This window comes from Atractosteus spatula, chromosome 6, assembly GCF_055471065.1.
Source record: "Atractosteus spatula isolate fAtrSpa1 chromosome 6, fAtrSpa1.hap1, whole genome shotgun sequence".
Lineage (NCBI taxonomy): Eukaryota > Metazoa > Chordata > Actinopteri > Semionotiformes > Lepisosteidae > Atractosteus > Atractosteus spatula.
In genome coordinates, this window is record NC_142711.1 from 42240394 (window position 1) to 42267272 (window position 26879).

Below are 26879 nucleotides of genomic sequence, written 5' to 3' on the forward strand. Positions count from 1 at the left end.
ACTGGACAGATATCATCATTATTGACAATTGTAGATAATGTACTAGAGGAGTCATTTTCAACTAAATACACAATAATACTCACTAACAGCACATGAAAACAACTAACAATTTGATAAAAAAGGAAGAAATATTAATTACTTTTCTGCCTTATAACCCCTGCATATTCATATCCTTTCTCACAGTGTTAAGCATATACCCTGAACAGCATTAAAAATGCAACTATAATAAGTATTGGAACCAAAATATATGTTCAATTCTAATTGCCTTTCAGTATACAATGATACAAGGCATCCCAAAGACATATGTTATGCTGTGTGCTTGTAATAACTAGTAAGGGACTCAAAAAATCAACAGGATGGGTCACAGGAGGTTAAATTAATATGTCAATGAATGCTTAGGGCATGAGCAAAAAGAATAGATCATTCCTGGGTTACAAAAACACTGGAGAGCCTCCCAAGAGAGAAGAATCAAGACCTGCAGGAAGGCAAGATGAAATCGAAAGATGTTCTTGCAGAAGCAGGATGGTGATAGTTGACCCACCTAGGGCAGTATGGTGTGGTGGCTCTGTGGCTTAGGATCTGCGCCTGTGGCTGGAAGGTTACCAGTCTGTATCCAGCGGCCGGCAGAGGAATCCTACTCCGTTGGGCCCCTGAGCAAGGCCCTTAACCCCAACTGCTCCAGGGGTGCTGTATAAATGGCTGACCCTGCCTTGCACTCTGACCCCAAGCTTCTCTCCCTGTCTGTGTCTCATGGAGAGCAAGTGGGGGTATGTAAAAAGACAAATTCCTAATACAGGACATTGTAGATGGCCGATAAAGTGATCTTCAGTTTTTGAGGACTCCAGGAATCCATTCTCTTAGCGCTTCTTCCATTTCAGGGTTGCAGGGGATATTCCTTGAAAGGGACACCAGTCCATCACAGGACAGACAGACACACACTCACATCAAGGCCAATTCTCCCAGAAGAAATTTAAATTACCAGTATGTTTTCGGACAGTGAGAAACCAGAGCACCTGGAGGAAACCCATGTGAAGACAGGAAGAACACACTCTACACAGACAGCGCCCCAGGTCCAGAGTTGAACCCAGGACCCCAACACTGCAAGGCAGCAATGCCAGCAACCGCACAACTTTGCTGCACATCATCCATGCATGGTTAGTCAAAAACTGACACCTCACCTTTATCATCCTATCTCTGCAGGTGGTTTCTCTTTTGACAGCAAACCAGCATCACAAAGCAGTCAAACCAGAAAGCCCTTCAGTTACTGAGATAAGTATTTACAGCTCAGCCTAAGAAATATCCAAAGCCCACCGGTGACTTGAAAAGGTGCTCTTCAAAGTAGGTGAATGGGCCCAACACCTGCCATTGTAAAAGAGGGGGAGTGTTAAGACGTGCTTGTGTAAATTATGGCAGAACACTGGTTTGATAGACGCCATCTGCTGTTTTCTTCAGCTATAAACTCAAAAAGATGACTGAGAATACCTATATCTGAAATATTACAGGTAATTTTGAGCCCATTACTTAGCAAGGTAAGCAAATTGATACATTCTCATTTACATGAAGGCATGGAAAATTCAGTTTACAAAACATTTACTGGAATTATTCGAATGAATTCCCTTGCTCAAGTGTACAGCAAAAGTATCCCACCCTGGATCTCAACTCGCGACCCTTCGGAAGTCCTAACCCAACACCGCACGCTGCTAAGCCAAACTTCGGGGTTTGCATTGAAATATAAAAGACCATTTTAAAGACAAAATCCAGTTTACAAACTCATGCAAACATGTATTTAATTGATACAACTGTTCCACTTTCGCGATCCTGTTGCATCGCTGCCGCCGATGCGTCACACACAACAATAATTGTACAGGAAACTCGGTGCCTCTTTCCTTACAAGGACATTTCTCAGTGTGTAGCGTAGGCAAAGAAGAATGTTGGGAGTCAGACCAAATTTTCAATATCAGGGGTATCACTTTGTATGCATTTAACGAAACACATTCTCTGTGAAGATTCACGAACCAATATTTTATCCAACGTGTATTAAAAGGTTAATTATGCACACTTTTTTTTAAAAAAACACGAAACCTTATCGTATTCGCTGTGAGATAGGATAGCACAATGTAATCGCCCCCCTACCCTGTGAGTTGCTGGTGGTATAGTCGGGGCTTCCTTTCAGCTGCGATCAGGAAGTTAAGGGCGGTGGCGAAGCAGCAAAGCAGTAGATTGCCTGTCTTTATCATCTCATAGGTTTCAGGTATTTGTTGTGTTTTACTAAATCCATTCTTGCATGCTTGTAGTGAACGGTTGGAATGTGTAGAGCCTTCGTTTTGCGAACGTTTGCGACTTAAGGCCGAAGGAGCCAAGGAGACGGTTTCTGGGTGCAGTTTTACAAGGTTCCTGTTACATTATTAGGCAAAACCGGTGCAGAGAGGCCCAGTTGGAGACAGGAAAAAGATCTTGGGTCACTGAATTGCGTATCTGCCTGTGGCAGATCTTTGCGATGGGCGCAAGAAATAAATGGAATAGTCGTTTTGTGAAGGGATCGTTTTTTATTAAACGTTGTCGAATCCGATTTGCGTGGTGGACCGCACGGTTGTAAACTCACTGCAGTTTCATCGGAGCAGATAAGCAGTGCGTAATATAGGCGGAGACAGGTAGGCCCGATGGCTTCACATAAAAGACAGTTAGGTGTGGTGCTGACTTTGGAATTTGCAGAGTGATGCATGTATTGTTTCAAAATAAGTAGTCTTCGATACCTTTTATTGCTATTCAGAGAGTCCATGCGTAAAACTAACAGTTAAAGATACAGTACCCTCAAAACGTGAACTACTGAACTTCTGTCTCGGGGCGTCTGACAAAGTGCCTTCAGCCTCTGAGAGCAGATTGTTGTGGATTGGTATGCTTATTTTATTTTTGATTTTAATATTGCGTTTTCTACTATCATTTAGTAGTCACGGGATTCTGTCTTGTTTAATAAGTAGTAATGTGATGATGTGAGAGTGCATTTTCAGACTTTTGTCTTTGCATTGCGGTGTTACTTGTTCTTGATATTACTTGGGTTTAAAAATGTTTTTGTCATATTCGGGCGTATGAAATGCGTGTGTTCATTTAACCCGAGTGGTACTTTCTTACCTAAGTTAAGCTAAAAGGTAAGAGCGTAAAATGTTGATCCCGATTCTTTGCTGATTTTTTTAACGACCCCTCTGCACTGGTATGTAAGTAACCATACGCCTGTAACTTTGTCAGCAGCATCTTTCCTTGAGCCAAACATAAAGTAATAGGCTCACTAAAATGTAATTTACTGGGGTCTTTATACTCCCCTTCAGCAAAAAGAAAATGGGGTTAAATTTTAAGGTAGATATTCTTATTTGTTTCCTAGATTTATATAAAATTGAGAGAGAGTGAGTGAAGACTGACTCTGATTAACATCATTGGTGATGTTAGGAGATACAAACAGCTCTCTTACACTTGGGATAATTAGGGTATTGTGGTGTTTTTTCAAATAGCTTTTTGATGAGATGAGTTTGCATTTAAGAGTGAGCCTCTCCATTAGAGAGTCTGCTGGCCTGTAATGTTTTTCAAGATGTTGTAAGCTAGTCTAGCTGAGCAATAAGGGTAGATAAGGGAAATGTTGAAATGAGGAGAGAGGAGTGGGGATTGGGGCAGTTTTATTGTGTGGTGTCCTGTTCTTCCAAATCCAGTTCACTTTGCTGTGCTTTTAATTGGGTGGCTGGCACTCATTTTGCCTCCCAGACTATATGGAAATTGTAAAGATTATCTGATTTGGTGTCCTTTCCAAATAACGTTCGTGCTCATTTGCTGAGCTGCATGGGGAGAACAGCGCTGTAGTCTGGCCCTGCTGGAATACATTACTCTGCTGTTTTTATCTGTTTCCAGAGCAAGATGGGACTTGCTTGAATTCCTCGGATGGCTCAGTGCAGGCTTTGACAGTGGCCTCTATTGCACTGTGAAACACTCGGGCAGTACTCATTAAAACTGCAAAGGTTACAGATGCTTACCAGCTCTGTTTATTTTGCATGGGCTCCCAACTGTTTTCTGAGTTGTGGGTTCAGGCCGATTGTGCCTTCCACATCCTGTGCTGGTGGCCTCGTTTGCCTGTTACTGCATTACCAGTGACAACTCCTCCTTCCTTTCCTGGTTTTGTCAAAAGGATTTGTGAATAGTCGGTAGGCTTTCAAAAGTGGCTTTTGCCACTTCTTCAGGGCATGTAGAAAGGCCCACATGGGTTGGAGTGACCCTCTGACTGGTCGCACTTCATCTTTTGCCAAGTTTATTAATTTTATTTTCTTCAAATAGCGTGCCATATTTAAAAAGCGAAGGTAAAAAGCAATTGGGTATGTTGGGTATAATTATGAGTTTAAGTAAGCCATCTGCTTCCAAAATATGAGGTTTTTTTATATACAGAATACATATACATTATACAAAATTGTGCAGTGTTTTGCAGGGTTAACAAAATAAATCGCCCATTCAGCAGGTAGCAGTAGAACTGAGAGTTCAACCTCATCTGGACTGAAGTAGCTTAAAGACCTGTTTGTCATGGCATTTTGCTTTCTTTTGTATTCTGTCAGTCATGGCTGAAAAGATGATTAAAATAACTTGTCTTTGCAGCGCTGATGTGGGCTAATGGATTGTTTCTAATGCGAGGACACCTGTTCTCACAGCAGTAATCTTTTGTACTGCCTGCAAGAGAAAAGACAGCAACAAAGCATGTTCACATTTCCTTTCATAGTACAATGATTGATGTGTTTTGGTAGTTGTTGCCAAAATTGTATTTGCCTGGCATGATTTTCTTCATTAGTAGAATGATTCATTAAGTAGTCGACTTGTATTTTTTCACCTCTAGTGTTTTTAGTGCTAATGGTGTCTCTAGTGTTTGCTAGATCTCATTTTAATTCTCGGGACTTGAATAGTTTTAACGCTGTATCATTGTTTTAATAAGTTTTAATATAAGTGAACATCTGAGCGTGTGATTCTGTATCTTGGTAGGCCCTGAAATTCATTCAAAGCATAATCCTGGGGTACGCATCTAAATGTAGCTTGAGCCTGCGACATGTGAGAAGGTTTATAAAAAAAAAATGAATACGTGTCAGAATGAGTAGGGGCAGCAGCTGAAGTCTCGTGGATCTTTCTGGACAGCAGAGAGAGGGCTCTGGCAGCTTTGTGTGTCCTTTGAAAATACTGAATGCTATGGCCCAGCCCCTTAGCTAAAAGAGCTTGTGTAAATGATGGAAAGCTTTCCTTTGTATTTGTTGAAAGTTTTTAAGAGTGAATAATTTGTCAGATGCATTATGGGGCAGCAGAGTGGTTAGCATGGCTGCCTCACAGCACCTGGGCTCTGGGTTCAACTCCTGGGGTGCTATCTGTGGGGAGTTTGTGTGTTCTCACTGTGTTCATGTGATATGTTGGTAGGTAAATTAGCTTCTGGAAAACTGGCCCTGGTGTGAGTGTGTGCATGTCTGTGTTTGTGTATGCCTTGCAATTGCCTGGTGTCCCATCCAGGGTATATCCTGTCTTGGGCCCATTGCTTGCTGGGATAGGCTCCAGCTGGTTAAAGTGGTTAAGGTGTAGATGCATGGATTATGCTTTTTTGGCCACTTTAAGAACTTATATCAATCAAAAGCTACGGGAGTGAATAGCTTATTGAAATGCATTTCTTTCTGAAATGCTTATGCAAGATGTAACACTCTTTTCTCCACCCGCAGGTTTTTGAAGAAAAACAGCCAAAATGTCGAGCAAAAGGGCTAAGGGAAAGACCACCAAGAAGCGCCCCCAGCGCGCGACTTCCAATGTCTTCGCCATGTTTGATCAGTCACAGATTCAGGAGTTCAAGGAGGCTTTTAACATGATTGACCAGAACAGGGATGGCTTCATCGACAAAGAGGACTTGCATGACATGCTGGCATCACTTGGTAAGTAGAAAGTAGGGCCATTGGACCTTCATGGAAAGAAAAACAGTATCGTACCACAGTACGATGCCCAAAATTATTATTTTTGTCTGTGGGGCAGACTTTCTAAAATGTATCCATATTATTAAGAAAGCTTGCCAGTATGGATTTTTATGGCATTGATCTCACAACTGACTCTCTCTTTACCACAGCCTTATTCTTACATGGTGCTTAACATCCTTCTGTATCTAAAACTGCTGAAGACATTTACCCCTGCTGTAAATTGGGAGGTCTCTCAATCTTCTGTAGTCAGCCTTTACACCACAAGTTGCTGGAAGGGAGTATGATGAGTCTTCTCCTTCAGCTAGTGTCCTGGAAGTTCGTAAAGAAAGGGTAGCTCTTGGAGAGAAGAATAAAAATATTGCCGCATTGTACTCCACCTTGTGTTTACAGCATGTGGTTTCTTGTTTAAGAGAGAATGAGTGGCTAAACTACACAAGTGTGGGGGCATGCACATGTAACTATACCTGAGGTGAGCTTATCTTGGCTGGACAGATTTTGGAAGAAAGCAACTTTTACCTGGACACCCTTTACAATATGAGGAGAAATTAAATTCAGATATTTTCCTCTTAGTGCGTTGCAATACTGCTTACTAATTGAACAACTATTCAGCTAATCAGCAGTGCACATCAGCATTAATGGATGCAGTTCACCAAATGCAAATATCTGATCTGGAGGTTAGGTTGTAAGGCATTTAATTTGCTTCATTTCTTGGCAAGTAGAGGGTCCAGTGATGAAGAGAGCTTTGAGCTGGGTTTTTGTTGGCTTAGAAGGAAACAGAGGCTGCAGAGGAGGGCTTATTAATGTAACCTAATTATACCTACTGTCTACAAAGATAGAAGAGCAGTTTCTAAAAAAAGGCTACACAGAGTAAGCTGATTGTTGGGATACCATGTGATTACAAGTTCAACAACATAGTGATAAGAATTAAAGAAGGTGTAACAACTTCTGCTGGATATCTGCTATGTGGAGAGACTTTATAGTTGACCTGCCATTATGATTAAGACTCCGTTGTCCTAACATTTAAGAATGTAATTTTACAGACAAGTGGGGCATATTGTTTATTATTTGATTTTTAGTAGCTTATTGGTCCAGGGGTCTCATCACATGTTTTCTTGGATAAAACAACAGATTATCAACTTCAGCAACACAGCTGGGCAGCTGTGCTACCCATTGCAACACATTTCTAATGTTCTCAGTTATAAATAAACTTTCTTGCCATTTCTACCTGTGTTCTGCATTGACTCATTGGGTTGACTTTATGCCCTGGTAGATTTGGAAAAATCTGGTCCCCTAGTAGGTCTTCTTTGTTCAAGACTAAAACAATGTATTTCTCGTAGTGTGTTAGTGTAGGATTGTATGATGTTTCTTTAAAACGGGGGATGTAACTAGTTTGTCTCCTCTGGATTGATGCCATAGCAAGTCTTTTTTGATAACGGTGAGCAAAATTGTACACAGTATTGTAAATGTTGTGTTAGTGCTTTGTGAAACTTTAACATTCCTTGATTTAAATTCAACATTTTTAGCTATGTATCCTAATATTCATTGACTTTTTGTTTTCCTGCAGTTTCCTTCTTGCAGATTTTTTTTATAGGTGGTTTTGACAAAATTATATTTTTCAATTTCATATCTATTCGTTTTGCTACCTGCATCCTGCATGTCCTGTACCTGTTATACAACCAAATTCACTACTGGGATCTGTCTGTTGTCTGCAGTAATTTGGTTTCTAACTGATGATGTGCTTTAACCAAAAATTGATCCAGTTATGCTAATAATTAGGTCAGGTAAATTAGAGGAGAGGTAGAAGGAAAACCTCAGACACTGTGGTGCACAGGTCAGGTCCTTTAGGGACAATTTTTAAGTGTTAACTGTTCTTTTTTTTTTTGTTCTGTGCACAGGAAAGAACCCAACAGATGAATACCTGGAAGCTATGATGAATGAGGCCCCTGGACCAATAAACTTTACGATGTTTCTCACCATGTTTGGGGAGAAACTCAATGGCACAGACCCTGAAGATGTCATTAGGAATGCGTTTGCTTGCTTCGATGAAGAAGGGACAGGTAAGGAGCACCAGATGTTCCCCATTGTGTACAATTTCCATGAAGCTTTGCTGTGCTCTGGGGGTGCAAACATACCTAATATAGCCTTGAGTTTGTATACTAATGGATCATCAGAAAACAAGTCAAACTTTATTAATTGTTTTGTAAAAAGAATAGGCAAATAATACTGTGTCAGATGTTAAGAATTGCTGGTTTACACAATATTTCAATGATAATGGATCACATATTTCTTAATATAACTCATGATGAAACTTAATTTACCAAGCTGCTCCAGTCAAGCCAAATAAGTGAAGAAAACAGCTTTCTAAGACATGTCCAAAATGTATACATTGCTTCAGCAGTGGGAGTTTAATGATGTTCTATACTTCAATAAATATTTCCTCGATGAACTATAAATTCCAACAATAGTATTTAACAGTAGAATTTGCTTGATGTGGATATTGTGATGGATGTAGGGATCTTCATGGGCACTTTAGCCTTACTGGAAGTTATTTGTCTGCTGAAATTAGAACTCATTGTCAATGTTTGCAGTAAAACTCGGTATCGTGTGTCACATACATCTAAAAACTAATGAGGATGAAAATGGATGTGTTGATCGCAGAATAAGACAACTCTCACTTGTATAGCTTCAGATGAATTGGTTTAAACCTGAAACTTTCCTCTAAAACCATCAAGCAATTACAAAGAGAGCTTTCAGAGAGAATAACACTTGTATTTCTTATATTGGTACTCTCTCAGTTGTGCTCACACGGACTACAATTGTGACACATTTTAATTAGTTGGATTGAAAACTGAAAATGGAGTCTGTTTTCAATGTGTAATCTTTGCTGTTGTTGACACGCGTCTTGAAATAAAAGCAGTGAAAATATGGAGGCTTATGGTTATTGGGATCTTTATCTTCTGCTTTTCTGTAATACAGGTTTTATCCAAGAAGACTACTTGAGAGAGCTTTTAACCACGATGGGCGACAGATTCACAGATGAGGAAGTTGACGAACTCTTCAGAGAGGCACCAATTGACAAAAAGGGCAACTTCAACTATGTGGAGTTTACACGCATCTTAAAGCATGGGGCGAAGGACAAAGATGATTAGGCGTAGGTTGTAAAAATATGCAAATGTTCATATTCTATTTCATGTTTGTCTCCAATTTGTACCCAATAGAACATCATTGCATGCCTTAGCTTTAAAACAAGACTACAAAAAAGCAAAATGATGCTATTTACCATATTTATAAACCTCTTTCAGTTCATTCTGGCAAATTTGCACATCTGTAATAAATTTGAAGGTAGACCATTAGTTTGCAATAATGATTGGGGTGGCTATGGAAAATACAACATACAAAATGTGAAAACGGGATACATGCTCTGGAAAAAAAGCCTTTGTCAAACCTAGAACCTGGGTAGCTGGATTTTTACATTTTGTAATAAATTGAGACTTTTGAAATAAAGATCGCTATCAACTCATGTGCTTTTATTTTTGTGTTTTACATGTTACCCCTGATATTGTACCGGCAGATGGGAACAGCAGAGCAAAAGAAATAAAAAGATTAGTTTTATAATTTTGGTTAAGACTTCTGTGGAAAGCAGAAACTAATGTAAATATGTTCTTTCACAGTTATTGCATTAGGTGGTTGTCAGTGGTATGCACACGCGTTAAAGCATGAGTCTTAAGTTACTGCTTCCCTCATTCCTAACCTCTGTTGCGGACATGCTCTTACTAGAGTTTTGTAATTGACAACAGATGTAGAACATGTTTGTGCACAAAGGAGAAAAAATGCAGCCTTTTTTGTGCTGTTTTCAGTTTTAAAGGAAACATTACAGATGGACAAGAACATTTCACAGATGATGGCCTTTTGAGTAAGGACTCTCTTGTATGTTCTAATACAATTAAGTTGATTCATTGCTGAAAATGGGTTAAATGTGCATATTTAAATATTAAGGTATTTTGTATAAAATATGGAAAATATTACAGAGTGGACACTTCATACTAGGTTTAGCTCTTATTTACTATAATAAAAATAAAAAGGTGTCAGAACTGTTACAGTTGAGCCATGTGTGTAAGGTTGGACTTAACTTAATGTTAAAGAGCTGTGCTTAGCCGATACACAATTGCCCTTTCCTGTGCCTTTAAAAAGTGGACCTCAGTCAAGAGATCAATGCTGTGTGTTATTAGCCATATAAATTAGCCATTTGCTAAACATGTTTGTTTAAAAAATAGTGAAAATCTTCACTGCAGTGGCTTCTTCCTTGAATGTGTGATCAATAGTGCAGATCATGTGGTTACAATTCTGATATCTGAAATAAAAAGGGAGTCCCAGAAGGACAGAGATTGTTGTGTTGGAAAAGAGCTGCAGCTATCAGAAACCAGGAGTGCTGATCTTGCTCACACTTGTGGAAGCATGTTTCTGCCTTGTGCAAGACAGTAATTGGTAAGAGTAGCAAACATGCATATCTTGCCAAATGTATTGGACCACATCAGATTTAAATTAAAGCCATGTTTTATAAACCAGTTCTTGGTAATAAGAATCCAATGAAGGCAGATGGCACTGGTTCTTAGATAATCTAGATAAATATTGATGAGGCACTAAAGTTCTTTACACAGTAATTGTAATAAGAATAGTAAATTACCAACAACAATAATACATGCTAAAATAAATCAGAGGAATTCAGTAGCAGTGGAGCATGTCTAGTTATATAACCAACAGATAAAACATTTGCGTATGCTGGGCAAAGCAGTGGTAATACTGTAGCTCTGAAAATTCAGGTAGAAGCCAAGTAGAAAGTTTAAAGTAATCCTAAACTATCTTTAGTGTTAAAAACCAAAGTCAAAAGATGGAGTGGACTTCTGGAGAAGAATTATATTTAGACCAACATCGAAGCGATGGCTGAGTGCTAAACCACTGATTCAAACAACTGTGAGTTTTGTATCTGTAGCCATACCCTGTGGGAGTAATGTCATTCAGCAACAAGAAGCTATGTGGTAGATACTATTTTTCATCATTTACATGTTTTCACTTGGTCAGCTTTCAAGATCGCATGCCTCAAATATCACTTCTATGCTGATGATATTCAGATCTACATCCGTATCAAACCTGACACTGATGTGGCTGTCTCTATTCTCTCTAATTGCATGTCCAACATTAAAGCATGGATGACTCAAAACTTCCTTAATTTAAACTGTGACTAGACTAAAGTTATGCTTATTAGCACCTCCCATCAACTTTGTTCAGCCAATGCTGTAACCCTGTCTGTGGATTGTACTGTACTTGAGCTTCAGTCTAAATTGAAAAACTTGGGGGTGATATTTGATTCAGGCTTGACATTTGACCCGCTTTTGCAAAGTATTGTCAAAACATCATTCCTTCTCTTTAGAAATATTGCCAGATTGCGTCCTATGTTATCGCTAACGGTTGCTGAAAAGTTGATCAACACATTTGTCCTCTCCCGAATTGACTACTGTACTGCTCTACTCACTGGGGTTTCTAAATCCACATTGAACAAACTGCACTATGTTCAAAATTTGGCAGCCAGAATCCTGACCAGGACCAGGTTCGTGTCGACATCAAAATCCTAATGCTCACCTATAAGGCTCTGCATGGCTTGGCACCTCACTACCTGTCTGAACTACTATCATCCTACTCCCTACCTCGCGACCTTCACCCTTCTAATTCTGGTCTCCTATCTGTTTCCTAAGCCCATCTACACTCTATGGGTGACAGGGCCTTCTCTTGTTATGCACCAAGCTCTGGAACTCTCTCCCCATGGATATCAGAGAGTCACATTCTCAAAATTCCTACAAACCCAGACTCAAAACCTTCTTCTTTAGAAGAGCCTTTACTTAACTGGTTCTGTTCTTTACCCCTCTGCTCCTACTGTATTCAGTACCCCCATCTACTGTCTCCTTGTTGTCATACTGTAAAGCGCTTTGAGAAGCCAAATTTAAAGGTGTTATATCAAATAAAGTTTATTATTTTATTATTATTATTATTATTATTATTTGGAGAATAATGATAATAATGTTTTGGTGAGAGAAGAAAAGTAGGTTTCTTACACTTTCCAAAGGTATGCTGGGTTGTCGTGAACTATTTATACTTTGTGGGTCTGCATTGGTCTGGCATACCTTGGTGGGGCTGGGATTTGCTTTACTCCCCGTCTCTGTTAAAGTTTTCTTTCCATACAGATAAATGGATTTCTCATAATGGATCTACAATACTATTTTGTATGCGCACAAGTTCACCCAAAAAGTTATTGCGCCATTCTACTGGATTTTACGGTACAAAAATACCGGCTTGAGTCGCCGAACTCGGAAGTTGTAACAACATTACACAACCATGCCGCTGCTTTTCAACCATATTTTCTGAAGTGTGGTGAATATCTGAAAGGTAAACATTTTCTGCTTATTTTTGCATTTTTACAAGTCTTATTTTTTCAATAAACCGTTTAATGTACTGGCAAAGAGCAACCATTTAGATCATAACGCTGCAATATGTCTAACATTCACTTCCGCCTAGATGCACAAGGGCAAAGATGTGTGTTGCTTTTACATAGTGATTAGAAAAAGGACACATTTATACATTTGGATACATTTATTTAAAAGGATATGAGGATGCTGACTGTGGGGTACATAATTAGAATTTAAATTTAGAAGGTTTTTCTAAAGTGTAGTAATCGAAATGTCCTTTCGATCTTTTGGTGTAAAAGTGAAGACGAATAGCGGTTTTTCTAGATTTAACATAATGAATCTGTGAACAGAACGTGTGATATCTACTGTTGTACTATAGTGTTTTACTACTTTATGTACGTCTGTTCCTATACTTGAATTCATGTCCAGTATAGGAATGTAGTATTTGAGTACTGCAATGATTTTATCAATAGGGGATAATTAAGTGTAAGAAGTATTTAAATCATTGAAACCAGTATTTAATTAAACAAAGATGATTTGATAGAGGTAGCACATGAGTGTTCAGGGTGCGGGTTTTGTGAACTCTGTATTATAAAACGTCCTGAGAAGATACAGGTGAAAATGCTAACTCGCGGTGACACCAGTGTAAATAAGCTCACGTAACAGGTCGGAATGTGTTAGACTGTGTCAGTACATGAATCATAATTGTATCTGTGTCAAACAAGGATACATTTATTTTACCAGTAATTTAGATATGTATTGCAACAGTTTTAGATGATATATTTTACCAATGTTTAATCTTTCATGTCCCCACAGGAGGTCCAGTACCTGCTGATGAGCCCTCCAGCATGCAATGGCTTTCAGGTTTCTGCAGGGGTGTCTGAGGGCGACTCGAGCGGTACAGCACTTTCGCTTCCTTCACAGTGCAGCATGTCTTTCACGATGCGTCGGCTCCTACAGGCAGCTGCCGTGCCCAGTGTGCCTCCGGAGACCTTCCAGCTGTTGCACGACAGGGCAAGGATGCAGGCGATTTCTGTGTGATCATCAAAAAGCCGCTCTGTCGACCATCAGGGATCAAGTGTACTTTGCTGGGGGCTCTGTTTGTCTGCATGGAGATGCCTCAGATGGGTTTAGGCCCACCGACCAGCAATCCACATCCATGGATGAGCGGACGTTTGCAGATCACCTCAGACACTGCTCGTCCACCAGGCAGGTGTTCAGACTCCTTCTTTCATTGAAAAGCATGTCTGACACGATGGCTGCCTCGGCTCTGCAGACGATCGCTGCTCTGGAACATGACAAGTGTGGGCTGAAGGACCCAACTGTTCTGGACCACGATGTCTTCAAGGCACTTTGCTTCCAGTTTGAGCACGATTCCCAGAGGCTGACCGATGCCGGGCTGTTGTCTGCCCTTCACGCCTGCACGCGACTGTACATTGACCCTTGGAGCTCCCTGATGGTGCGTCTGGTCTCCGAGAGCCAACGCCGGCTGGACAGGGGACCGATGCCCATCAGACACCTCTGCATTTTGGCTGAGGCACTTTTAGCATTGGAGGGATCTAGCTCTGTAATGCTAAAGCAAGTCATGGAGCAGATACAAGGACACGAGGTAAAGGAATGGAGCTTGGAGGAGTTGACGCAGGTCTACGGCCTTTTGCAGACTGGAATCGGGGAGGGAGGCCAATACCAGCACCTCTTGAACTCCATGAACAGCTACACCCTTTCCAGAGCCTCCTCGCTGAAACCAGCCTCTATCAGCCAGATACTGAATGCCTTAGTTGTCCTGAGCCAAACCCGGGCCGTTCCTTTGGTCATAAGCCTGTGCAAGCACTCGGTGAAGCACGTCCACCGTTTCACAGACAGTGAGCTGGTGGAAGTGCTGGGAGCCCTCATGCACTTTGGCCACAGCGACCAGTACTTTGTGGAAGCACTGGAGCGACACGTGCCCAGGAGCGCTTACACCATGCACCCTGAGGCCGTCGCCAAGGTCATGCAGTACTGCGGACGCCGGCGGATCCTCTCCAAAGCTATATTTGACACGGTGGCAGAGAGCTTCGTGTACAGGGCAGACTCCTACAACACTAGCCAGATTGCTCGACAGATCATGCCCTTTGGGAAGCTGGGGTACCTGCCCCCCAACACCGGGGAGCTCTTCCACAAGGTGGAGGGGATCCTGCACACACAGTTTTCTCAGTTCCAGCCCCGCACACTACTCAACCTGCTCCACTCCTGCACCCTAATTGAAAGGTTCCCTGTGAATTTCGTGGCCAAGGTTTTCAACCCCTATTTCCTTCAGCAGCTGGAAGGTAAGGTCTTCTCTGTGGGCTCCGATGCATTTGGTAATAATTATAATTACTTACACTTACATAGCGCTTTTCTGGACACTCTACTGAAAGTGCTTCACAGGTAATGGGGACTCCCCTCCACCACCACCAATGTGCAGCATCCATCTGGATGATGTGACGGCAGCCATAGTGCGCCAGTACACTCACCACACATCAGCTATCAGTGGGGAGAAGAACAGAGTGATGAAGCCAATTCATAGATTATCATATAGGGATAATTAGGAGGTCATGATTGGTAAAGGCCAATAGGAAATTTGGCCAGGACGTCAGGGTAACATGCCTACTCTTTTTGAGAAGCACCCTGTGATTTAATTTTTAGTTAGGACCTCGGTTTTACGTCTCATCTGAAGGATGGCGCCCACACACACTGCAGGGTGAGCACCACCTACTGGCCACTCTAACACCTCTTCCAGCAACTGTCTTAGCTTTTCCCAGGAGGTCTCCCATCCAGGTACTGACCAGGCTCACACCTGCCGAGCTTCAGTGGGTTGCCAGTTGTGAGTTACAGGGTGTCACCCGAAGAAGGCTCCACTGCTGAAATTTTGTTTTCTTTCTTCTCTTTTCAACATGGAATAAACCCATTACTTGTTCCTTTGCAGCCTACTCATGCTGACACAGCTACCCACCTGAACTATTTAAAATTAAGCTTAAGAAGAAGTCTGTGGATTGGATATTTTCCTTTCATTTTGAGACTTCGTTATTTACATGTAATTTAAGTGTATGTTCTCATCTTAAAGCGGCACATAACAATGTGTGCTATTGCTTGCATTTTATAGCTTCAGTTTCAAGTGTGTAAACTGTAGCACTAGATGGGATTGTGTTTTTGAAATCAACATCAGTCTCAGTAGTCAAATGCTACTGTGTGCAGTGATCAGAGTGACTGATCAACATTTTCATTAGAAACTCTTCAGTTCATTAATTCCAGTACACACAGAATGAAAGTCACACCAGCCTTTTCTACTTCACTTCTTTATTGTTTATGGTGTGAGGTGCGTGGATTTTTGTGTGATGAGTGAGCAAGTAAGTGTATATGATCTGTGTACAGCATATGATACGCAGTATCATGAACTTTTAGCCTCATCCATGTTTGTTAAAATGATTTTAGTTTCATTATTTAATCTTTGCTCTTTGATCTTCTTTCAGAGCAGGGCACTGGCTTGGACAGGGTACTGCTTGCACAGTTGACCCAGCTCTATATGACAGTGAAACTGGAGTGCCCCTTTTATGAGGTACATCTGCAGAATGCAGCTTCCAAGTGTGTTTTTTCTTTCACTGGTTATAATAAAGCTTCCTGTACTTGAATAGGTAGATATATTGGTCTTTTTTATTTTCACATTTCATATCTATAGGGCCTGATGGACCCTTTAACCTTTTGTGGTTGTCTTTACTACACAATCATTTATCGAGTAATGGGTAACTGTGGTATCCTTCCTGTAGAGAATCATCCTCCATTCTGGCACCAACTGGAATGATAGAAGTGAAAGAATATTCAAAGGACAGGGAGTAACTAGTGTCTGACTTCTCTGTGCCTCGTGCCCTCAGTGGTGGTTAACAAATCGCAAGGTTGAAAACAGAGTCTCTTAACTCTTTTTTGCAGGGTCCTAACCTCCTTCCCAAGTACCATGTGAAATCGTTCCTCACCCCTGGCCGCTCCCTTGAGACGCCAGTGGACAGGCACCTCTACAATCGGGTCAAAATGGGACTCCTTGACCTCCTCGGGGCCCGTGACTACTTTGCTTCGAATGTGCTGACGCCCTACTGCTATACTTTAGGTATGAGTGCTCCAGAAGTTATATATAAGAATTAGTTGGCATTTTCTATAACTGGTATCCAGTACATGGTCATGGGGACTCAGCAAGCAGTGGGCACAAGGCTGGACACTGCCATTGCCATCGCGGAGCACACACAGACACAAACGCATACAGTCATATCAAGGCTAATTTTTTCATAAGCCAATAAGACAAACGAATGGAGTTTATAATGAATGTTGGGGAGGGTTGACAACAGCCAAAGCTCAATCAGACGCAGCTGTCAGTAATTCACACTCGCGGGGGTCGTCAATTCCTTACCTGAAACCATTAAGAATACTTTATATTAGTCCCTTCTCTGCCTCACATACGTCTTTTTTTTTCATCCTTCCTGCACCCCATCTTCACCCCTGCAGCCACCCCTTGATCACGCCTCACTCTGCAGGGGACCACCTTGTGAAGTCAGCCCTCAACCAAATGGGTTAAGCCAAAATTTGACCGAAATCCATACCCCATAATCCTTTTCCATACATGTAATTCTTGGGTGGTGTTATTCCTAATGACTTTTGTAATATTTGAACTCACATTCGTCCATTTTCTAACCGCTTCTTCCAGTTCAGGGCTGCAGGGGAGCTCGAGTCTATCCCGGCAAGAAATTAGGATGAGGCAGGATACACCTGAGATGAGATGCCAGTCTGCTGCAGGGCTCTCAGAGACACAAACACACACACACTCACAGCAAGGCCAGGTTATTTTAGAAGCCAGTTAACATACCAGTATGCCTTTGGACCGTGGGTGGGAAGCAGAGCACCTGAAGGAAAGTCACAGGGAGAACATACAAATTCCGCGCTGATATCTGCCTAGGAATTTAATGCAGAGCCCCAGCACAGCCTGGGCCCCCCCTGGTTATTTTATTTTAATGGTGAGGAAGAAGTGAAATCAGGTCAAATTGTGGTTTAAGCAGTTACTACTGCTTCATATGTTGAACGCCTCAGTGGTAAAATAAATTCTGTGTGCATTGAATTTCCCTACATTGTAAAAAGAAAGCTTAATGAAGGGAACTGAAGCAACTTTTTGTTCCTTGCTTCTGAAATGTTTGAACCTACTCCATAATATATAAGAGGATAAACTAGAACAGAGGTCACAGTAATATTAATCCTTCTTACAGTAATCCATTATTTAACCAGATAGTTCAGTTGAGAACAAATTAGCATTTACAATGTCAACCTGGTGAGAAGTCTGTATATTATTGTAGCACAGAGAAAAGAAGCTGCGACAGAAAAGCTCAATGATAAAAAGTGTTTAACAAGTGGAAGTATCAGGAAGAATACATATAATCATACACTGGATAATCCTGTCAGATACAAGGGTGAAAATTATCAGTTGTATTGTCCCTGGCTACATCAGGACAACCACCGAGCTTGTGTAGTTCTTTATCCATTGCAGATGTACCCAACAAAAATTGATTGAAATTGGTGTTATTTGAAATTTTGAATATTTGCGTCTTGACAGATGTGGAACTCAAACTGGACGGGGAAGGATATGTGCTGCCAGCCAGCCACCATGAAGATGTCTGTAAGAGGCAAGTCTGCTAGCTGCAGTTACAGAATAAACAGGACGAATGTTTAGGATTTGAGTGCACATTCTTATTTTCAGACTCGTGCGTCCTTTTTTGTTTTACTGCTCCTTTGGTAATTTAGAAGCTGACAGAACTTTCTGTTTTATGTAAGGCAGGTTAAAGTTGTAAACATTTTTATTGTGTTGTAACTCTAATTTCGTAGGAATATCCAGTATTGTGAGCTTTAAGTGATTAACATACAGTGATGCTGTATTGCAAATGATTGAGTCAAACAATCCCAATATAACTCCATGTATTAATCATAGAGTTTGGAGCCTTTTAATCTCCTCATTTTTTTAAACATGATGAATGTAGAAAAGTCAGTCGGCTGTTGTAATAATCTGCATGTCTGTGTGTTGTATTGTATTGTAGCTGTTTGGAAACCCTCTTGCCTTGACTTGCCTGGGCTAGAACAGTAAACAATTTAATTCCAGCTGTGTTTCTTATAAAACTGTGTTCAGTAGTCTTCTGTTACTCAGTGATCCTACACTCATTGTAATCACTTGGCATACATTGTCCCGAATAATGAAAATAGAAATATTTAATAATGGCAGAAAATCAAACTTTTTTAACTTCTTCAAAACATCATTATTATTAGTAACGTTTTCTTTTGTTTTGGTTTTAAACTACAGGATAGCAGTGTGCATTGATGGGCAAAAGAGGTTCTGTGCTAATACTCATCACCTGCTGGGTAAAGAAGCCATAAAGACACGCCATTTGAAACTGCTGGGTTACGAAGTTGTGCAGGTATTTTTGTTCAGTCTTTCCTCACAGATGGCTCTGCCCCCCCCCCGTATGTGCATGGATTTCTAAATGAAGGGACGACACTGCGCTCTGGAGTCTTTTTAATCTCCTTTTCATCAGCTATCAGTGACTTAACCTTTCAAAAACGTTTTGTCTCTTTTCGTTTAAACACGGTGAATGTAGAAAGGTCAATCAGTTGTTGTAATAGCCTGCATGTATGTCTGTTGTAGATGTTGGGATAACCCCCTTGAGCTGACTTGCCTGTGCTAGAACAGTAACTGATTTAATTCCAGCAAGTTTTGATTTCTAAAATGAAATGCCCTTTCTCCATCCTAGATACCGTTCTTTGAGTTTGAGAAGCTGCAGAACCGTGCGGAGACAGTTGACTATCTACACAAGAAAATCTTTCCTCATAGCTACAGACTCAGCTGGTGATGTTATGACAAGGGAAGGGAGAGTATGGACATGGGTTCAGAAGACATGTTTTCCACACGTGTATCAGTGTGAGGGGTTTGAATAAACTGACAATAAGTGTTGAGACTTCATTAACTGCTACTACAGTACAGATTCATGGGGTGTCTAGCCACACGGTAGTTTTCACTATTTACATTAAAGAAAATATTTTTGTAGTCAACAATTAAAGTCACATGCCTTTATATGAATTAATTTCTAGTGTTATTAAACACCAAAATAGAATAACTTTTTCACAAATATGTATGATGTTGTTTGTATTGCTGTTTTATGGAAGTATACAATATCATTGCTACAAGTCAAAGAATATTTTTCATATATTTATTATACACTTATGCATCAGTTGGCATAAGCAGTTGTTTATTTTAAGGAAGAACAGTACATGTATTACTAATGGGGTTTTAATATTATACAATTAATTATACAATGACTCATTGTAAAATTACTTTTCTATACTATTGTATAATACCACAGTGGAGTAATGGAAACAGATTTAAAAAGTAAATCATTTTTCTTCCCCTAAATTTCTTTTTATGTGAAAAGCAAGTGGCCTCAGTCTCTCTTCTTGAATTCGAATCAGATTCCACCTCACTGCTGCAGACATCATAGACAGAGCAGGACTCAAGAGCCTACTATTGAATAGAGGTGATCTGTGCAGGTGTGTCAATAGTGTTATCAGGTGACGCACAGTAGTGTTTAAGGGTGTTTATTCTATTCTTCTTGCCATTTTCTTGTAGCAGCATTCATACTTCCTCCTTAGCTGTTTTGGCAAGATGACAGAGAAGGGCCTGGTCGTAATAAAATTTTGCTGAGAAACTCATTACAAGACATGAATACTTCATTCACTCTCAGAATTGTAATTTATGCTAACCCAAAAATAATTTGGTTATTTTTGTTATTACCATTAAAGAAGCTTAGGTTTATGCAACTTTTTTCCAGAATTTAAACCGTATATTGACTGTACATCCACAATCCAGCACCCCTTCGGTGAAGAACAGGGAATCACTGCAGTGATTCAGTGATGCAGCTCCTTTACATCACAATTTAATTAATATTAAAAATGTGTAGTGGGCTTTTACATGCCTATCTACCAACCCATGGAAAATGTAATCAGATGTTTCTAAATACTATTTGGACAGAATAATCTGTGATTTTTTGTGCTAGTTTACTTTTTAATATTCTTCACTCAGCAAAAGGCAGCTTTTCAGCCCTAGCTGTAGTCCATACACTGCAAACTGATGGGCTATTACAGAGACAATATTTTTCCCAGATTCACTGAATGGTGGAGTCCAGACTTAAAGCAAATTCTGTCAGTCACACTGACCCCATTTTATACTCAGAAATGAGCACACAAATGGAAACACCTCAGAAATTACTTTAATTAAAACACCAACCAGAAATACAAGAACAAGTACAGGGCTTCACAACATAAGCAGATTTGTTTGTGGCATCCATAAAAACAAAACTTCAAAGACACAAGTGCTGGTTTAAGGGAGTACAGTTACATGACTGATAATCACCTTGATCAATTTGAGATTTACTGACAGTAAGGAAATGTTTATACAACAACAGACTGACACATATTGTTTACCTGCCCCTGATCTAGTCTTTGAAGAACTACAGTAATAGTTTTCCAGAAATGAAAAAAATGCTTAATGTTTTGCTTACTGCAGATAAATAACCTACTCCAAACAAGGAGCACTCTCTTGTGGTTTATATTGCTCACAGAGCAACGAACTAGGAACTACTATGAGCTGGCTTTCTAGACATGCTATTCAGCCAGTGCCAAGTTCTTTGACTGTATCTTTGCCAGGTGATCTGAAATTCCAGCTTCTATCTTGTCGCACTGAGCCAGGCATGCCTGTGTTGGGGGGGAAATGGCAGAATGAACGTGAGACATTCAAAATCTTGGGCAAAGAAGCTGAAAATAACTGGACAAAAAAAGACTTCTGTCTGAAATGTCTTCAAGTTATACATATTAAAAGTTTAGCCTCATCCTACATTACCAATTAAATGCAGTAATATGACAAGAAACTGTCATATGTTGTTGAGCTCAATCTCCAATGTGTAAGTAAATGTTTATTTGAAGAAGCCAACTCTGGTAGCCACAGGGTACAAGGCAGAACACTTTGGGGGACTGAGATAAAGTTTCTGACAAAAAATCTCTTATCAACAAGCAAGGATTAAATATGTTCTTGTTAAAAAAAAGAAAAAACTGCAGCTCAGATCATCACAGCATTTTATTCCTGTTCATACAGTTAACACATTAACCAACAACAGTACTGAAGACCTCACCTGCACAGTTTTAATCAGTCCTTTCCTCTTCATTCTGCAGTCATTAAAATTCTCTGGAAAGGTCTGAAAATAAAATAAAATAAACCGCTTTCTTCAATGTTTGCTTTCATTCATCTCAAAACCAGAAACTACGCAAAAAAGACTTAAAAAGCTACACGTAAAGGTTTAATGCTTAGTCTGTAGTGCACCACACTGAAATGCTTTACTATCACTTATGGTCAGCTACGACTTCACAGAAAGGACTTCCAAACTGAATAAGTGCTTTTGTAAAATGTAATCAACGGTTTCTACATATCATCCAGACAGAATATTCTACAATTGTAATTCAGTTGAAAACTGTATCCTCAATTGCTCTATTTTTACAAAATATTCACAAAGTTCCTTGTAAAGAATAAACAAAACTTGCAGCAATTTAGTTATCAGGGTAGCAAACATACGGATACTGTAGGTCTGCTTCATTAATATAACTAATAAAGCATCAGACAATGTGTACAGGCTAAATTTGAAAAACAAATTTAACACTACTAAAACAATCTCTACCATTTTCATTTAAAAATCTCACAGTGTCTTGTCATTATTTATGCTGTCTCTATAAGAAGGACTTGTGGAGGGAGTGTGCAGTGGGTCTGTTTTCATGGGAACTGAAAAGTGGTTTGTGGTTGAGCTCAAACACTTTGTTTTCAGTTGAGTTCAAAGAAGGGTTTATAGAAAAGAGAGCTGTGGGCACAAGATTCTCGCTTTATCTTCACAGAAACGGCAGACAGTTGTGACGGACAGCAGCTGCCACTTACAGTAATCACACAAGGCAGAAGCTGTTGAAAACAGCACAACACCTCCATAAAAAACTAGGAAACAGGATAAAAGCAGAGAAAGCTGCCATTTAGTTGTCAATTTGCTTTTTAAACACATACAGTACTTGTAGCGCCTCTCTCTTTTACAGTTAATTAAAACTGAATTCATATCTTTTTTACCTCACCCTCTTTTCAGTCTTCATTCCTACAAACACACTAGTTGTGGAGTTAATATTAGTTTCTTGTATTACTGGGAACACCTTTGCACGCTCTGGGTGTGGGTTAAACTGAGATCTTGAAATACAATGTGCTGGATGGACAACAATACAGTTAGGCTTCATATTCACATTCTTAGAGTACCATGGCATCCATTTGTTCCAGAAATTTCATGAACTGCTCAGCTGCCCCTTTCACTCTCTGATCAAGCTTGTTCAAAGCTTCAGCCTGTAGGTCCTTTGCCAAGAAGCCCTGCATAGAAAAATAAAACATAAGGACAGTAAGAAAGTAAAATACTGTAAAAACAGTAAACACAACCTTTATAATTAACACATATAATTTACTTTAAACTTCCTCTTGATTATCCTGAATACACAAAAGGTTTATTACCACTGCTGACACTTAAAAGTCTGATATCAAAGTGTAGCCGACTCCAATGATTTTAATTAACTGAGACCTGATGACCAGGACACAATGCAGTTGGGTACCTTTCCCATATCTGCTGTATTCTTTACTGTTTTCAACTGTGTAGTTTGAGGTTCTTGTGTTGTATCACGTAATAAGCCTAACTGGCAGTTCAGGGTTATGTTAAATACTACAGAATAGCAGGCAAGTTCCTACCTTCATGTAGGGGTGCTTACTTTCAACAAATATGGTGTAATTCCATGGGAAACACCAGTCTTATGTTTTAAACTTTCTGCCAGAAAATGGAACAACAATATGATTGATCACAAGTTTGTACAGACCCCCACAGTCAAACTCAGAATACTACTCACGTTCTTCAAGCCTGTCAGCTCACTATCCACTTTTTCAAGCTTCTTAGAAGTCTGTTCAACCGACTTCTCAATATCTTTCAGTTTCTTCAATTCTAACTCCTCCTCCGGGCTATTCTGGAAAGAGGAAATCACAGTTTGCTACAACTTGTATTCAAGAAAACAACTGACACCAACTTTCTTCATAATTTGATTGGAATTATGCATTTCATCATGGCTATATTGACTTGGTCTGCTGGAACCAAAATGAAATTTGAAATTAGCTATTAAAAGAAAAAAGAAAATCAAAATGCCATTTCATCCATGTCTGAAAAGAAAAACACACTTCTTACCTAGCTTTGTCATAGGAAAAAAACATTATCTATGCAGATATACAGTTTTTATTAAAGTAAAACACCTGCCCTTGATGTTACAAAAAAGAGTTATGGTAGGGGCAGCAGTAGTTAGTGTTCAGGATTTGTAATTGGAAGGCTGTCAGTTCAAATCCTTAGTAAGACACCTATACCCTTGAGTAAGGTACTTAATTTGTAAAGATAACAACTGTATGAGTACAAATTTAAGTTGCTTTGGATAAAAGCATTAGCCAAATAAATCTATAAACAGTAAACAATGAAATACTGCAGTTTCTTAGGAATCACTGTACCATCATCTAAAGCTCAAGGTTTCTAGGGCTCGATTTCTGCAGGGTTTATATGGCACATTTCAAGATCAAGATCTTAAAAACAGCTGACGTGTTGACTTAACCCATGTTCAATCAAGGAATCAAGATCTGATATGGAAGAAACTACCTGATGCCAGATAAGAGAAGTATTCTTACCCTTTTTCCTATCAACATGAGTTTACACCCCTGCTTTATCCCAAATCCTGACAGGGGCTGATCCATCTCCCTTAGAGACTTCCCTGAAAAGAGGGCAATGAGACCCACATTGTGAAAACAAGTAAACAGATACTATCACTCACACATAAGAGGCTACATGATGTGGCCGCTAATTTTTAAAACTCCTCTAACTCCTCAGTGTCTATATTTAGCCCCGAGAAACGGGTGGGTCACTCATGCCCAGCTGCCAATACACTTGGTACGGGATTTACTTGATAGATGGACCCAAATCTGGACACTGAGTTCATTGTTAGGAACTGAAACAACTGTTAAAAGTGTCAGCTCTGATTCATCTGTTATAATTAATATTGACAAAACTAAATTAACAACATGTTGGCTTCAAGTAGTATTTGACTAAGGTAAGGGATATATTTAGATGATGCTATCTTAAAATCATGTTTAGAATTTCATGTATGGAAAACCCAAAATCCCACCTGGAATACTCTGTACAATTCTGGTTCCCCTGTTACCAAATGGGCATAGCTGCTTCAAAAGCTTAAAGGGAAACATTTGGTTCCTGTTCCTAAACGAATTGCAGACAGATTAAAGAAACTGAATCTCATCAATAATGAACAAAGACACAGAAGTACTGGCATGTATTAACGCACATCAGAGTTCACAGTGACCAGTGACCCAATGACAATAACAGAAATGTGGAGAGTGTGTATTTAGGGCTAGGTATCCGGAACATTCTGCCAGCCATGCTGTTAAAGAAGGCTTCCTGGCATCCTTCAAGAAACAAACAAACTAAGCTTTTGGATCAGCAAACAAATAAGCAAGATGGGCCAAATGACAGTCACTTTAATTTTGCTAATTGTATTTGAATTGCACATAGAGAAAAGACCATACGGTGGCATGGTGACGCAGTAGTTAGCATTGCTGCCTCTTAGTGCAGAGGCCCTGCCTTCAATTCCAGACCTGGGGTGCTATGTGTGTGGAGTTTGTATGTTCTCCTTGTATTTGTGTGGGGTTTCCTCTCAGTATGTGTTTGTGTCTGTGTGTGTCTTGCAATGGACTGGCTTCCAATACAGGGTGTATCCTGCCTTCTTCCCTTGTTTGCCAAGACAGGCTCAAGATCTCCAACAACCCTGCTGGATAATACGGTTAGAAAATGGATGAAGGACGAACAGGTGGAAGAACTGAAACTGCTTTTTCGTGTTGTGAGAAAGAGAATGACTACAATTTTTTATGACAGATCTACGTCAAATGTTTTTAAAGAACGGCTTTGTTATCCGTCACTCTTTCACCTTTGAAAATAAGTTTTTGGGAGGGGACCGGCACCCCCGTGACGCCAGCGACCGCTTCAGCCAAATCCTTCAACAGTGGCTCCTGGTTCTCCTGCCCGGCGACATTGATGCTGTGCTTGGCAGTACCTGTGCAAACAACAGAATGTGCCCGAAAATCACCTCCATAACCTTCCTAAAAATGCCATTTCAGACAGTTTTCACGTTTCAGATGCCTTACATGTTTCTCGGAAGATCTTCAATTTATTATACACAAAAAACATGTCCCACGAAACTTTGTAAAAGTCCCGGCATGATATCTCTAAACAATCGCGGATCGTGACTTCTTTCGGAGGATACGGCTAGCAATTCTGGAGAAAAGGGGAAAATGCGTTTTCTTACCCCTTTTTTCCTGCATAATGAAGATAAATACTCGTTACGAATTAGTGTCATATTTTTATCGCATGCCTACTTTGTTAACAAAATTCATATTTATTTCATTTTTATGAAATACTTGACATTCACACAGGAGTTAAAGGCAGGTAGCTAATTGTTAAGACTACTAAATTAAGAAAAACATAAAACATTAAGTCTCTTAAAACTAACATATACTATCTGCTTAAAATCATTCTTAAAAACAACGTATTCGAAATAGATACATCAAATATTACCATATGTAACAGTCACCGTTACAGTATTTTCGGCCATGTCTTCAGCAAATCGGTAAACACACACACCGACACCGGCACTTCCTGAACACACAGGAACTCTACAGCCATCTTTATGCGGGGCAAATTATTTCTACAGTATAATTTATACTATAAGGGCATTACGGAGAGCGGAGAGAAACATACGGTACACACGTTTTGAAAGAAAGACCTTTAGAAAATAGAAGTGGTGATCCTTTTTATAATTGTGTTTAAACGTAATAATGCATAACTTTATTGTTTTTTGCCATTAATGTGTTCATGATACAAAATGTTTTGAACATGAATTTGTCAAAACCAGAGAAAAATGAAAGAGAAAAGGACTGAACATCAACATTGCACCCAGCTATGCACAACTTTACATTATACTACAACTATGTCCATTACCGTCCTGCTAATAATTATAAAAACAAAACAATTTTGCTGACTATTTCTCATCTTTGTCATAGCTGTCATCTGTTAGCTTCCTGGTTTCACACAGGCAGCGCCATTGCTACCATAACAACTACTGTAGCAACTAATAACAGCAACAACGCTCAAACCTTGGGCCATAAAGAAATGTCTTGTAGCAAAGAATTTAAGCTGACATGTTGAAAGATAATCAGAACTGCTAATTCAAATGATTTCCAGAAGATAAGAAAAGCAGC

The 26879-nt window shown here is 39.8% G+C and overlaps 3 protein-coding genes across 4 annotated transcripts; 2 read left to right on the forward strand and 1 right to left on the reverse strand.

Annotated features, from left to right (window-relative positions):
- The first annotated feature begins 2148 nt into the window (after positions 1–2148).
- LOC148832902 (myosin regulatory light chain 2, smooth muscle minor isoform) lies at positions 2149–9486 on the forward strand. Its single transcript, XM_088919707.1, has 4 exons — positions 2149–2251; positions 5721–5927; positions 7862–8023; positions 8943–9486. Exons 2-4 carry the CDS (start codon positions 5744–5746, stop codon positions 9113–9115), a joined length of 519 nt encoding a protein of 172 aa, XP_088775833.1. The 5' UTR covers positions 2149–2251; positions 5721–5743; the 3' UTR covers positions 9116–9486.
- A 2841-nt stretch (positions 9487–12327) lies between these two features.
- fastkd3 (FASTK mitochondrial RNA regulator 3) lies at positions 12328–21046 on the forward strand. Of its 2 annotated transcripts, none has more exons than XM_088919381.1 (7): positions 12328–12404; positions 13241–14730; positions 15913–15998; positions 16367–16541; positions 18030–18099; positions 18768–18882; positions 19216–21046. In XM_088919381.1, the coding sequence occupies exons 2-7, from the start codon at positions 13278–13280 to the stop codon at positions 19312–19314; spliced, it is 1998 nt and encodes a 665-aa protein (XP_088775507.1). In that variant the 5' UTR covers positions 12328–12404; positions 13241–13277; the 3' UTR covers positions 19315–21046. The 2 variants fall into 2 exon arrangements, with proteins under 2 accessions (XP_088775507.1, XP_088775508.1); XM_088919382.1 differs by lacking the exon at positions 12328–12404 and adding an exon at positions 12547–12642.
- On the reverse strand, positions 20711–26313 carry bag1 (BAG cochaperone 1). Its single transcript, XM_088919383.1, has 7 exons — positions 26197–26313; positions 25550–25675; positions 24243–24325; positions 23429–23542; positions 22797–22904; positions 21646–21708; positions 20711–21211 (listed from the first exon to the last, which is right to left on the reverse strand). Exons 1-7 carry the CDS (start codon positions 26231–26233, stop codon positions 21122–21124), a joined length of 621 nt encoding a protein of 206 aa, XP_088775509.1. The 5' UTR covers positions 26234–26313; the 3' UTR covers positions 20711–21121.
- Between the last annotated feature and the right edge of the window lie 566 nt (positions 26314–26879).